The 13,780-nt window shown below is 44.6% G+C and overlaps 1 protein-coding gene across 1 annotated transcript in view; it reads right to left on the reverse strand.

The window, feature by feature from the left end:
• SUDS3 (SDS3 homolog, SIN3A corepressor complex component) overlaps positions 1–13,780 on the reverse strand; it is a 69,253-nt gene that overhangs the window by 29,099 nt on the left and 26,374 nt on the right. The window contains exons 4-7 of the mRNA XM_069754495.1: positions 8,803–8,874; positions 3,765–3,784; positions 3,524–3,680; positions 103–198 (exon numbers count right to left, since the gene is read on the reverse strand). Of these exons, the coding sequence (XP_069610596.1) occupies positions 103–198; positions 3,524–3,680; positions 3,765–3,784; positions 8,803–8,874 (345 nt within the window). The remainder of the gene's footprint in view (positions 1–102; positions 199–3,523; positions 3,681–3,764; positions 3,785–8,802; positions 8,875–13,780) is intronic.

Here is a 13,780-nt window from a genome sequence, read left to right on the forward strand (position 1 = left end):
TTTTTTCCCCAAGCTTGATATAACAACAGTTGACAATTCCAGCACAAAGAACTAATCTAACTTATGTAGACTTTACAACAAAGTTCCACATGTAAAGGATATCAGGAGCCGGTTTCCTTCTTTTATCAGGAATTGGTACAGGGTCATTTGGTCGTCGTCGTAATTTTCGAGTCATAATAGGTTTCACTTCCATGGAATCTGTCAACAGAAATACATTTTTTATAAGAAGTCTACGATGCCGTATGCAAACTAGATAAAGCGGATACGTGTGGCAAAACAGCGCTACACTTGTAAGAGCGATATTTCTCTAAAATCAGTGCAATTGCACGACACAGGAGGAGCACAGTGCCATGCTACAAGTGTCAGTGACACCTGGTTCCTGACTATTAGTGATGAGTGAACGTGCTCAGATAAGGTGTGCTAACCGAGTGTCTTCAGCGTGCTCAAATAATATGTTTGAGTCCCCGCGACTGCATGTAATGTGCACTGCTCAAAAAAATAAAGGGAACACTTAAACAGAATATAAAACTCCAAGTAAATCAAACTTCTGTGAAATCAAACTGTCCACTTAGGAAGCAACAATGTTTGACAATCAATTTCACATGCTCTTGTGCAAATGGAATAGACAACAGGTGGAAATTATTGGCAATTATCAAGACACACTCAATGAAGAAGTGGATCTGCAGGTGGGGACCACAGACCACATCTCAGTACCAATGCTTTCTGGCTGATGTTTTGGTCACTTTTGAATGTTGGTTGTGCTTAGGTAGTGCAGCTCATCCAGGATGGCACATCAATGTGAGCTGTGGCAGGGTGGTTTGCTGTGTCTGTCAGCGTAGTGTCCAGAGGCTGGATGCGCTACCAGGAGACAGGCCAGTACACCAGGAGATGTGGAGGGGGCCGTAGGAGGGCAACAACCCAGCAGCAGGACCACTACCTCAGCCTTTGTGCAAGGAGGAACAGGAGGAGCACTGCCAGAGCCTGCAAAACGACCTCCAGCAGGCCACAAATATGCATGTGTCTGCACAAACTGTTAGAAACCTTCTCCATGAGGATGGTCTGAGTGCCCGATGGGGGTTGTGCTCACAGCCCAACACTGTGCAGGACGCTTGGCATTTGCCACAGAACACCAGGATTGGCAAATTCGCCACTGGCGCCCTGTGCTCTTCACAGATGAAAGCAGGCTCACACTGAGCACATGTGACAGACCTGACAAAGTCTGGAGATGCCGTGGAGAGCGATCTGCTGTCTGCAACATCCTTCAGCATGACCGGTTTGGCAGTGGGTCAGTGTGGGGTGGCATTTCTTTGGAGGGCTGCACAGTCCTCTATGTGCTCGCCAGAGGTAGCCTGACTGCCATCTGCCATTAGGTACAGAGATGAAATTCTCAGACCCCTTGTGAGACCATATGCTGGTGCGGTTGGCCCTGGATTCCTCCTAATGCAGGACAATGCCAGACCTCATGTGCCTGGAGTGTGTCAGCAGTTCCTGTAAGAAGAAGGAATTGAAGCTATGGACTGGCCCGCCCGTTCCCCAGACCTGAATCCAATTGAACACATCTGGGACATCATGTCTCGCACCATCAACCAACGTCACGTTGCACCACAGACTGTCCAGGAGTTGGTGGATGCTTTAGTCCAGGTCTGGGAAGAGATCCCTCAGGAGACCATCCACTGCCTCATCAGGAGCATGCCCAGGTGTTGTAGGGAGGTCATACAGGCACTTTGAGACCACACACGCTACTGAGCATAATTTCCTTGACTTGAGGCATTTCCACTGAAGTTGGATCAGCCTGTAACTTAATTTTCCACTTTGATTTTGATCATCATTCCAACTCCATACCTCCGTGGGATAGCAGTTGTGATTTACGTTGATCATTTTTAGGTTTTATTGTTCTCACCACATTCCACTATGTAATGAATAAAGATTTACAACTGGAATATTTTATTCAGTGATATCTAGGATGTGGGATTTTAGTTTTCCCTTTATTTTTTTGAGCAGTGTATATATGCCCCACCTCCTTCCCGGACCCTCATGTAATGTATACATGCCCCTCCCCGGACCCGCTTGTAATGTATATATGCCCCCCATCCATCTCCGAACTCTACTGTAATGTATACATGCCCCGCCTATACTCCCTAGACCCTCCTTTAATGTATACATGCCCCTCCCCGGACCCTTCTGTAATGTATATATGCCCCTCCCAAGACCACATGTAATGTATATATGCCCCCCTTCCTTCCTGTAATGTATATATGCCCCCCACCCCATACCCTCCTGCCATGCATATTCCCTCTCCGCCCTCCCTCCACGGACCCTCCTGTCATGTTTTGGCCCCCCTGTCATGTATGGGTCCCCCAGCCCCTCCTGTCATGAATGAGCCCCCCGGCCCCTCCTGTCATGAATGGGTCCCCCGGCCCCTCCTGTCATGAATGGGTCCCCCGGCCCCTCCTGTCATGAATGGGTTCCCCGGCCCCTCCTGTCATGAATGGGTCCCCCGGCCCCTGCTGTCATGTTTGGGGCCCCCCCGTCATGTATGGGCCCCCCCGTCATGTATGGGTCCCCCGGCCCCCCCTTGTCATATATGGGTTCCCCCGGCGCCCCTCCTGTCATGTATGGGTTCCCCAGCCCCTCCTGTCATGTATGGGTCCCCCAGCCCCTCCTGTCATGTATGGGTCCCCCAGCCCCTCCTGTCATGCATGGGCCCCCCCGTCATGTATGGGCCCCCCCGTCATGTATGGGTCCCCCAGCCCCTCCTGTCATGTATGGGTCCCCCAGCCCCTCCTGTCATGTATGGGTCCCCCAGCCCCTCCTGTCATGTATGGGTCCCCCAGCCCCTCCTGTCATGTATGGGTCCCCCAGCCCCTCCTGTCATGTATGGGTCCCCCAGCCCCTCCTGTCATGCATGGGCCCCTCCCGTCATGTATGGGCCCCTCCCATCATGTATGGGCACCTTGTGTATCATGTGATGTATATGCTGCAACCCCAATGTCTCCTCTATGTGAGGTATATAGAGCAGTTTCGGTGTCTCCTACATGATGTATATACTGCAGGCCCCCCAAATGCTTGAGCTCTATAAATATAACGCGAGCAGTGACTGCGCCCTGTGAGGAGACCTGCAGTGTAATATACATTGCTGTTCGGTACAACTTAATGCTCCGAGTTCTTTTCAAAATTCATTGCAAAGAGCCAACTGTGCTCCAGACCGACACAAATGTGGAGAAGCAGTACCGAGTAACAAAATCATCACTACCACCTAACATTGATAATATAGTACGGCCCCCGAATGATGGCATTAATAAACAAAGGGTCCCTGGAAGAAAAAAGTTTCCTGCTCTATAATAAATGGTTATGCAGTTTTATTGGTATTTTGGGGATGACAAACTTCTTTTACAATGCTCAGTAGCCTAAAGTGTAAATTGTCAAATTTTAGGACATGCAAAATTCTTAAAAAAAAGTTGATTTTAAGAAAAATAAAAAGGTAATTTTTGATTTATTCCCTTTGTGCATTGACAGAACTTACCTCCTGTTAGTTCCATTGTTAATTTTTCATTTTCAATCATTTTCTTCTTTTCCTCTAATTCTGCGATCAAATTCTCCTTTAATTCAATCTTTTTATCTTCAAATTCTTTCACTGCTGCTTTCTTCTCCTTGATGTAGTTTCTTTCTACCTGCTCAGTCTAGGAAGATAATATAAATCACGGCTGTAAATAATTAATAGGAATGATGCATGCGATACACTAAGAGCCAGGAATGTCACTTACCTCTAGCTGTAAGAAAAGTTCTGGAAGAAAAATAAAAATAAAATCAGTTTAGAAATGACAATTATCCCAAGCATAGACTAATGTACTAGTGTATAAAAAGTGTATATCCTGTACATCTAAGAAAGTACAACTCTGACGCCATATTTTAGCCATAAAGATCTTTTCTAATTTCATGTGACATGTAATAGAGAAATCTCAGTCATTTAGATCAATGCAACTCCACCATCACTGAAGTGAGAGCAGAAGACCTTGCTCAAAGGAGCTCTGCGGCCGGTCACCTGTATTAGTCTCTCCTACAGAGACTGGCGAACTTTGCACAGACCTATACTTTCTGTGGTCAGTACAAGCAGCCTCTCCAAAGATCAGGAGAGCAGTTAATTATCACTTCTGTCTCTATGGTTAACCCCTTTACCCCCAAGGGTGGTTTGCACGTTAATGACCAGGCCAATTTTTACAATTCTGACCACTGTCCCTTTATGAGGTTATAACTCTGGAATGCTTCACCGGATCCTGACATTGATTTCTCGTGACATATTGTACTTCACGATAGTGGTAAAATTTCTTTGATATTACCTGCGTTTATTTGTGAAAAAAAACGGAAATTTGGCGAAAATTTCGCAATTTTCCAACTTTTAATTTTTATGCCTTTAAATCACAGAGATTTATCACCCAAAATACTTAATAAGTAACATTTCCCACATGTCTACTTTACATCAGCACAATTTCGGAAACAAAATTTTTTTCTGTTAGGGAGTTATAAGGGTTAAAAGTTGACCAGCAATTTCTCATTTTTACAACACCATTTTTTTTTTAGGGACTACATCACATTGTTTTATTTTACCAAGGGTAACGGGAGAAATTGGACTACAAAAGTTGTTGTCCAATTTGTCCTGAGTACGCTGATACCCCATACGTGGGGGGGAACCACCGTTTGGGCGCATGGCAGAGCTCGGAAGGGAAGGAGTGCAGTTTGGAATGCAGACTTAGATGGACTGGTCTGCAGGTGTCACGTTGCATTTGCAGAGCCCCTGATGTACCTAAACAGTAGAAACCCCCCACAAGTGACACCATTTTGGAAACTAGACCCCCCCAAGGAACTTATCTAGATGTGTTTTGAGAACTTTGAACCCCCAAGTGCTTCACTACAGTTAATAACGCAGAGCCATGAAAATTAAAAAATCCTTTTTTTTCCACAAAAATTGTTTTTAGCCCCCAGTTTTGTATTTTCCCAAGGGTATCAGGAAAAATTGGACTGCAAAAGTTGTTGTCCAATTTGTCCTTAGTACGCCGATACCCCATATGTTGGGGTAAACCCCTATTTGGGCACACGGGAGAGCTCGGAAGGGAAGGAGCACTGTTTTAGCCCTAACCCTAACCCTTTTTCAACGCAGAACTGGCTGGAATTGAGATCGGACGCCATGTCGCGTTTGGAGAGCCCCTGATGTGCCTAAACAGTAGAAACCCCCAAATTCTAACTGAAACCCTAATCGAAACACACCCCTAACCCTAATCCCAACGGTAACCCTAACCACACCCCTAACCCTGACACACCGCTAACCCTAATCCCAACCGTAAATGTAATCCAAACCCTAACTTTAGCCCCAACCCTAACGAGAAAATGGAAATAAATACATTTTTTTTTTAATTTTATTATGTTTCCCTAACTAAGGGGGTGATGAAGGGGGGTTTGATTTACTTTTATAGCGGGGTTTTTTTAGCGGACTTTAATGATTGGTAGCTGTCACACACTAAAAGACGCTTTTTACTGCAAAAAATACTTTTTGCGTCTCCACATTTTGAGAGTTATAATTTTTCCATATTTTGGTCCAGAGTCATGTGAGGTCTTGCTTTTAGCGGGACGAGTTGACGTTTTTATTGGAACCATTTTCGGGCACGTGACCTTTTTGATCGCTTTTTATTCCGATTTTTGTGAGGCAGAATGACCAAAAACCAGCTATTCATGAATTTCTTTGGGGGAGGCGTTTATACCGTTCCGCGTTTGGTAAAATTGATAAAGCAGTTTTATTCTTCGGGTCAGTATGATTACAGTGATACCTCATTTATATCATTTTTTTATGTTTTGTTGCTTTCATACGATAACTATTTTATAGAAAAAAATAATTATTTTTGCATCGCTTTATTCTGAGGACTATAACTTTTTTATGTTTTCGCTGATGATGCTGTATGGCGGCTCATTTTTTGCAGGAGAAGATAACGTTTTCAGCGGTACCATGGATATTTATATCCTTTTTTTTTTTATCGCGTGTTATTCCACTTTTTGTTCGGCGGTATGATAGTAAAGTATTGTTTTTTGCCTCTTTTTTTTGTGACGGCGTTTACTGAAGGGGTTAACTAGTGGGACAGTTTTATAGGTCGGGTCGTTACGGACGCGGCGATACTAAATATATGTGTACTTTTATTTTTTTGATTTTCTTATTTAGATAAAGAAATGTATTTATTGGAACACATTTTTTTTTCTTTATTTAGGTTTTTTTTTACACATGTAAATATTTTTTTTTTGTTAACTTTTTACATTGCCCCGGGGGAAGGGACATCATACTATAGTGTCAGATCGCTGATCTGACACTTTGCACAGCAGGCGCTTGTAAGCCACAAGTGCTTGTGCAGGACCCGGAAGCAGCCCTGCGGCCATTTTGCAGGGAGGAGGTAGGGTAGGGCCTGCAGGGAGGAGGTAGGAGACCCTCGGAGCAACGCGATCACATCGCGTTGCTCCGAGGGTCTCAGGGAAGCACGCAGGGAGCCCCCTCCCTATGCGATGCTTCCCTATGCCGCCGGAATGATGCGATCATTTTTGATCGCAGCGTTCCGGGGTTAACCCCTTTATGACCTTGGGATTTTCTGTTTTTTCCGTGTTCGTTTTTCACTCCCCTCCTTCCCAGAGCCATAACTTTTTTATTTTTCCATCAATATGGCCATGTGAGGGCTTATTTTTTGCGGGACGAGATGTACTCTGATGTATTTTGAACGACATCATTGGTTTTACCATGACATGTACTAGAAAATGGGAAAAAAATTCCAAGTGTGGTGAAATTGCAAAAAAAGTGCAATCTTATGCGTGTTTTTTGTTTGGATTTTTTGCTACGTTCACTAAATGCTAAAACTGACCTGTCATTATGATTCTCCAGGTCATTACGAGTTCATAGACACCAAACATTTCTAGGTTATTTTTCATACAAGTGGTGAGAAATATTGCAAACTTTGCTTAAAAAAAAAAAAAAAAGTGCCGTTTTCCGATACCCGTAGTGTCTCCATTCTTCGTGATCTGGGGGTCGGGTGAGGGCTTATTTTTTCCGTGCCGAGCTGACGTTTTTAGTGACACCATTTTGGTGCAGATACGTTCTTTTGATCGCCCGTTATTGCATTTTAATGCAATGTTGCAGAGACCAAAAAAAACGTAATTTATTTTTCGAATTTTTTTTCTCGCTAAGCCGTTTAGTGATCAGGTTAATCCTTTTAATCCTTTTTTTTTTATATTGATAGATCGGGTGATTCTAAACGTGGCGATACCAAATATGTGTAGGTTTAATTTATTTTATTTTTTTTAATTTTGAATGGAGCGAAAGGGGGTGATTTAAACTTTTATATATTTTTTTTTTATTATTTATTTCATATTTTTTAAACATTTTTTTTTTACTTTAGCCATGCTTCAACAGCCTCCATGTGAGGCTAGAAGCTGGCACAACTCGTTCAGCTCAGCTACATAGCAGCGATCATCTGATCGCTGCTATGTAGCTGAATTGCAGGCTTGCTATGAGCGCCGACCACAGGGTGGCGCTCACAGCAAACCGGCATCAGTAACTATAGAGGTCTCAAGGACCTCTATGTTTACTATCCTGACTCATCACTGACCCCCGATCATGTGACGGGGGTCGGCGATGAGCGCATTTCCGGCCGCACGGCAGTTAAATGCCGCTGTCAGCGTTTGACAGCGGCATTTAACTAGTTAATAGCGGTGGGTGGATCGTGATTCCACTTGCCGCTATTGCGCGCACATGTCAGCTGTTCAAAACAGCTTACATGTCGCGGCTTTGATGTGGGCTCACCGCCGCAGCCCACATCAAAGCAGGGGATCTGACCTGGCGACCGCTCCTGGCACATAGTGCCGAATGTCAGCTGCGATAGTCAGCTGACACCCGGCCGCGCTCCCCTCGTGAGCAAGTCTGATCGCGCTGGACGTACTACTTCGTCCATGGGAAGTAGGGCCCACCCCACATGGACGGAATAGTACTTCCAATGGTAGAAAGGGGTTAAAGGGGTCGTCCAGTAAATGGAAGTTAACACCTATCCACAATATAAGTGATCACAGAATGACTGCTGCGATCCCCATATATTGGCAGAAGGGGTCATGTTTAACCCTGTTAGAATGGTTAGACAGTGTCCATGATCGAGCGCCGCTCCATTCCTTCTCTATGGGGCTGGTGGGGAAAAAAAAACAAAAAACAAACAAGGGCAGCACTCACCATAAGAGAAAGGAGGGAGCTGCAGTTTAGTATGGGCACTGATTTACAGGAATGAGAGTGTCCCAATCGATGGGGTTCCCAGCAGTCGAATTCCACGCTTTATACATTATCACCTACCTGATGGATAGGTGATAATGCTTCTACAAGGTGCAAGCTAGATTTCAGCACTCGACGCTCCTCAATCTATACTATTTATTATACAATATCTCAAAAGTTTCCTGAAAATTTGTATTCCTTCAGTAAAGAAATATGTGGTCACAACTGGTTTGCCACAGACTTTTTCCGATAGTATTACATTTTAGGCATAAGCATTTTATTGCTATACAAAATAATATAACATGCTGTGCTATTCTGTACAGAAGAAGAAAAAATAAGAGCTCTAGTTAATTCATATAATGAATGTTATAATGTAAATGGAAGCATATACCCATCAATTCTTCCACATGTGATTGGGTGTACTGGCCATAAGAACCGCTCATTAGCACATGTCAAAACATTCAATAACGGAAAACCCATGAAAATGAAGGAGATCCCCGTTCATTCTTTCATGTTCTTACCAGCATTTCTCAGCCTCTCTTTATATTGCTGATCTAATTTTTTCATCCGTTTCTGATACTCCTGCAGGGTACCTAATTATAAAATAAAGGCACAAAATCACATATATAATAGAGGCTTACAGAAACAACTGTAGGTTATCAGAGATCATCAATGACAATGATATTCCTTCTCTACCGTTTGTCAACTGGGGTTGGGGAAAGTGAATTACAATTAAAATGATTAAAAGAAAACTGTAGCTCAGATTTTTATTTCTTGTAACAAGTGGTAGGGAAGGGGAGTATTTATTAAACAATTAATCTAGCAATTTTTTTTCTATGCCTACAGATTATCATATTTTATATATGGAGAACTTACTTTCGCTAGATATCACCCTGCATTTTATCCTTCTATACTCCCCTATCAATCTACATCTCTGCCTACTAGGATAGCACTGTGATTACGGTAGTTTTACAATCAAGTAGGAGGACTTATCTTCATTATAATTATGTACCAGGAGCCATGAAATTATCATCATCATCATATATGATAGAGGTTTCTGTTCCACATGAGGACATGATGTAAAAGAAATAATAGTCAACTCACCACTTAATCTCTGTGGACTAGAAACTCTTAGGGTACCGTCACACAGTGGCATTTTGATCGCTACGATGGCACGATCCGTGACGCTCCAGCATCGTAACAATATCGCTCCAGCGTCGTAGACTGCTGTCACACTTTGCAATGTACGACGCTGGAGCGATAATTTCATGACGTATGTGCGATGTAGAAGCCGTTGGTTACTATGCGCACATCGTATACAATATCGTGCACACCTTTGTTACACCATGCCGCCACAGCGGGACACTAGACGACGAAAGAAAGTTTCAAACGATCTGCAACGACGTACGATTCTCAGCGGGGTCCCTGATCGCAGGAGCGTGTCAGACACTGCGAGATTGCTGGAACGTCACGGATATATCGCTGGAACGTCACAAATCGTGCCATCGTAGCGATCAAAATGCCACTGTGTGACGGTACCCTTATGCATGGACATCATAGACTCAGATGAACCAAATTTGCATAAGAAAAGACAATAGTCCAGCAGCAGGGAGAAATCATTTTAAAACATCCTGCTTACAGAATAGAAAAAAAAAAAAAAAAAAAGAGAGACAGCACTCCAATGGGCTCTCCAAAAAAACGGACCATTTATAGGGCTATGTGATGACATTTTGGTTCCATTACTGAATTTTTCTCAAGCTGTTCCAGACATAAGGAAATTTCTGAAAAGCGTAAGCTCTGGAATTTTAAAAGGGATTGTCCAATATCAATAATGCCATTTAAAATATCCATCTTTAAGCTCTAACCACACACAGCCATTCCCTATATGTATATTTTTTTTTTTTTGGGGGGGGGGGGGGTGTTTGTTTTTTTTTTCTTTACATCCTGTGATGTCTTACTTCAGGAGAAGTCATTGGAGCATTGTTCTACAGTCAATGCTCTGTAGCTTCTATCACTGAAACGGAACGTCAAGGAGTGGGGGTGCTGCTGTCATGTACTACAGCTTCTGTCACTGCCACCCTACAATGATGTCCTGTTTCAGGGAGGTAACGGAGAAGCAGCTTCTATGCCCTCATCTTCCATGGCAGTCACCACACTTCTGTTGGAGCCACAATTCCTACTACTGTCACTGCCGCATGTCTCCCTGAAGCGAATGTCAACAGGAGGCAGTGATAAAAGTAGGGTCAGTGACAACGCCGGCCCACATATTCTAACACCGCCCGCAAACGAACTGTCATCAGGGAGCACCAATGGTGTCATCACCCAGCTTCTTTTGCTGTCCTGTGACGCCAACTTGCTTGAGAATGGTGATAGAGGCTGTGGAGCAGCACTGCTGTCACTCACCCTGCTTCTGTCACCGACCCCCGCTGACATCTCATTCAAGGGAAAGAGGCCGGAACTCGGTCTGTGGAAACTGAAGATGTGTGTGGCAGGCCTAAAAATGTGGGGGCAGCCACAGCAATGACAGCATGATAAAAGATATTGTCACTTCCCAACCAACCCCTTTATACAGGACATGATCTGGGATTGGTGGTGACAAAAGCTGTAATAAGTGACAGTAGCAGTGCCTTCTGATAACTAAGTGTTACACGTGGGGTGATAGAAGCTGCAGAGAAGTGACAGCATGGCCATCCTCCTGTTTGAGACTCCCCTTCCTCCCAGGAACTAAAGGAAAAAAAATTACAGATATAGGGATTAGCAGGATCAAAATAATGGTAAGAAATGTTATAATAAAGCAAATTACAAATGTGGTTAGGGCTCAACAATACAGCATTTTGTAATGCTGTAGATAAGCCCTCGATCTAACCTGAAAGTTAAGAAAAACAAGTTATATTTTACTCACCCGGGGGTGGTCCAGTCCGATGGGTGTTGCAGGTACGGCGCCTCCCATCTTCATGCGATGTCGTCATCTTCCTTGCTTCGTGTCGTAGCTCCTGCGCAGGCGTACTGATCTGCCCTGTTGAGGGCAGAGCACAGTACTGCAGTGTCCAGGCGCCGGGAAAGGTCAGAGAGGCCCAGCGCACTACAGTACTTTGCTCTGCCCTCAACAGGGCAGATCAGTTTGCCTGCGCAGGAGCTACGACACGAAGCAAGGAAGATGACGACATCGCATGAAGATGGGAGGCGCCGTACCTGCAACACCCATCGGACTGGACCACCCCCGGGTGAGTAAAATATAACTTGTTTTTCTTCTTTTTCAGGTTAGATCGGGGGCTTATCTACAGCAATACAGAATGCTGCAAATAAGCCCCGGAAGGCAGTGGCCGCAGCTCATAGCTCAAAAATGAGGTGACCTTTTCCCTTTAATATATGGGTGTTTTATACAACTTTGAGATGTGTTGCTGCCAACAATATTTTAATGAGTAAATGTTTTCAAATTAAATGTTAAATGCCTGAGTTTCCTCTGATCTGTGTTCTATATTTTGTTGTGAAAAAATATGGCTATAAGAGATTTCAAAATCTTTGCATTATTGTTTTCTTTACATATTACACAATAACTTTTTTAAAATTGGGATTTTATGATTCATAGTCTCTATATAAATAATCTACATAAAATACGTCCCTAGCTAGACTGAGTTCTGTACATGATTTACTTATTATACAGTACTTATTTATACTTATGAATTCCACAGCCCTTTACAGACATAATCACTGTCCTCATTGGTGCTCACAATCTAAATTCCCTATCAGTGTGGCCTTGGAAAGTTGGAGGAAACTGGAGAATCTGTAGGAAATACGGGGAGAACATACAAACTCCTTGCAGATGTTGTCCTTGGTGGGATTGAACCCAATTCTCGAATGCTGCATTGCTCCAGTGCTGCCCTACATTATCACTTTAGTGTTTTATTTGCACACCCATAATGTAGTTGGTTAGGTGCCAAAGAGTGGTGAGCAAAATAATTAACATCACCCACATCGGTAGTCTGTGGCCGCCACACCAGAGTCATGGGTACCCCTCCTACCCATCGGCATCCCCGATGGGTCTTGAGATTAGGAAGCCCTTTGCGACACAATACAAGCGTTGGCCTGGTCTTCAAATCAGGAGAGGCCAGCGAGGAGGTTCGCATGTCTCTGGTCTGGCACCACGGACTCTTGGCTCCTGCGCAGGATCCTGCAAACCTTTTTTCTTAACTCTAGTTGCAAATCAATAGAGCAAGATCTATGCAGACAACTAATAAGCAGGGAATAATACATATCCGGGAATAACTCACAATATGGGCAGGACACAATAGAAGCCTATAGAGAAAAAGCAGTGGTCAATCTGAGCAGAAGGAAGAGTCAGCTTGGCGTGGCCTGAGAGTCCATGTGAACGGACGTGCGGCTGTGAGCTCCCGCTGCTGTATATTCAATAATCCTGCAGAGCCGCTGCCGTTCGGTCCCTGAGGGGGCTTACCGGCTGCGGGGAGACTTGGAGAGTCCGGCGGTGCTGAGTGGTAGCGCTGGAACCGGCGAACATGACCAGGAGACGGCAGAAGGACACGGGAGCCGGGGATGCAGGCGCAATCCAAGATGGCGCCGACACAAGGGAGAAGGCGGACAAGGAGAACGCCGCATGGAGGTAGCGGCAAAGCTCCAGCAGTTTGCCAGAGCGGAAGCCGCAGAGGAGGGAGCCGGAGCTGATACCGAGGAGGAGGAGGAGGAGGAGAGCCCAGCAGGAGAACATGAGGTACAACAGGGGAGAAAGGAGAGCAAAATGGCGGTGGCAGAAGGGGGACCCGAGGAAATGGCGCCAGAAGCTGAGCCTACCTTAAGAGACGTTTTTGCGCTGGTTTCTTCATGTAAACAGTCTCTGACCTTACAGATACAGGAGGTTAAGGGGGACACAGCCCAGATAAACGCAGCCATGCAGAAGATTGACAAACGTGTGGGGGAGGTAGAGGAGAGAGTGAGCACTGCAGAAGATCATTTAGTGCAGTTGCAAAAAGCAGAGAAGAAGTTCACTCAAGCAATAGCTGAATTGGCTGCTAAAAATGAGGACCTTGAGAACAGGTCCAGAAGAAATAATATTCGCATAGTGGGCATCCCTGAAAAGGCTGAAGGGAGGAATCCAACTGAGTATATTGAAAACTGGCTGTTAGAAACATTTGGAGATATGGCGCTAACAAAAGTGTTCGCGGTAGAAAGAGCGCATAGGGTCCCACCGAAACTACCTGTCCCTGGAGCGAATCCCCGTACCATACTCGCCAAAATTCTAAATTATAGAGACAGAGACATTATCCTGAGGAGGGCCAGAGACATGACGGATCTGACAGTTGAAGGCCAAAAGATTGCTATATACCCAGACTATTCTACTCTGGTGCAGAGACAACGGATGATGTTCACGGGTATCAAGAGACGGCTGAGGGAGCTGGGAGTGCAGTACTCCATGATGTTTCCAGCAAGACTGAGGGTGGTGGCGTTTGATAAAATTCACTTTTTTCAGAAGCCGGAGGAAGCTAC

This window comes from Ranitomeya imitator, chromosome 1 (assembly GCF_032444005.1).
Source record: "Ranitomeya imitator isolate aRanImi1 chromosome 1, aRanImi1.pri, whole genome shotgun sequence".
Classification (NCBI taxonomy): domain Eukaryota; kingdom Metazoa; phylum Chordata; class Amphibia; order Anura; family Dendrobatidae; genus Ranitomeya; species Ranitomeya imitator.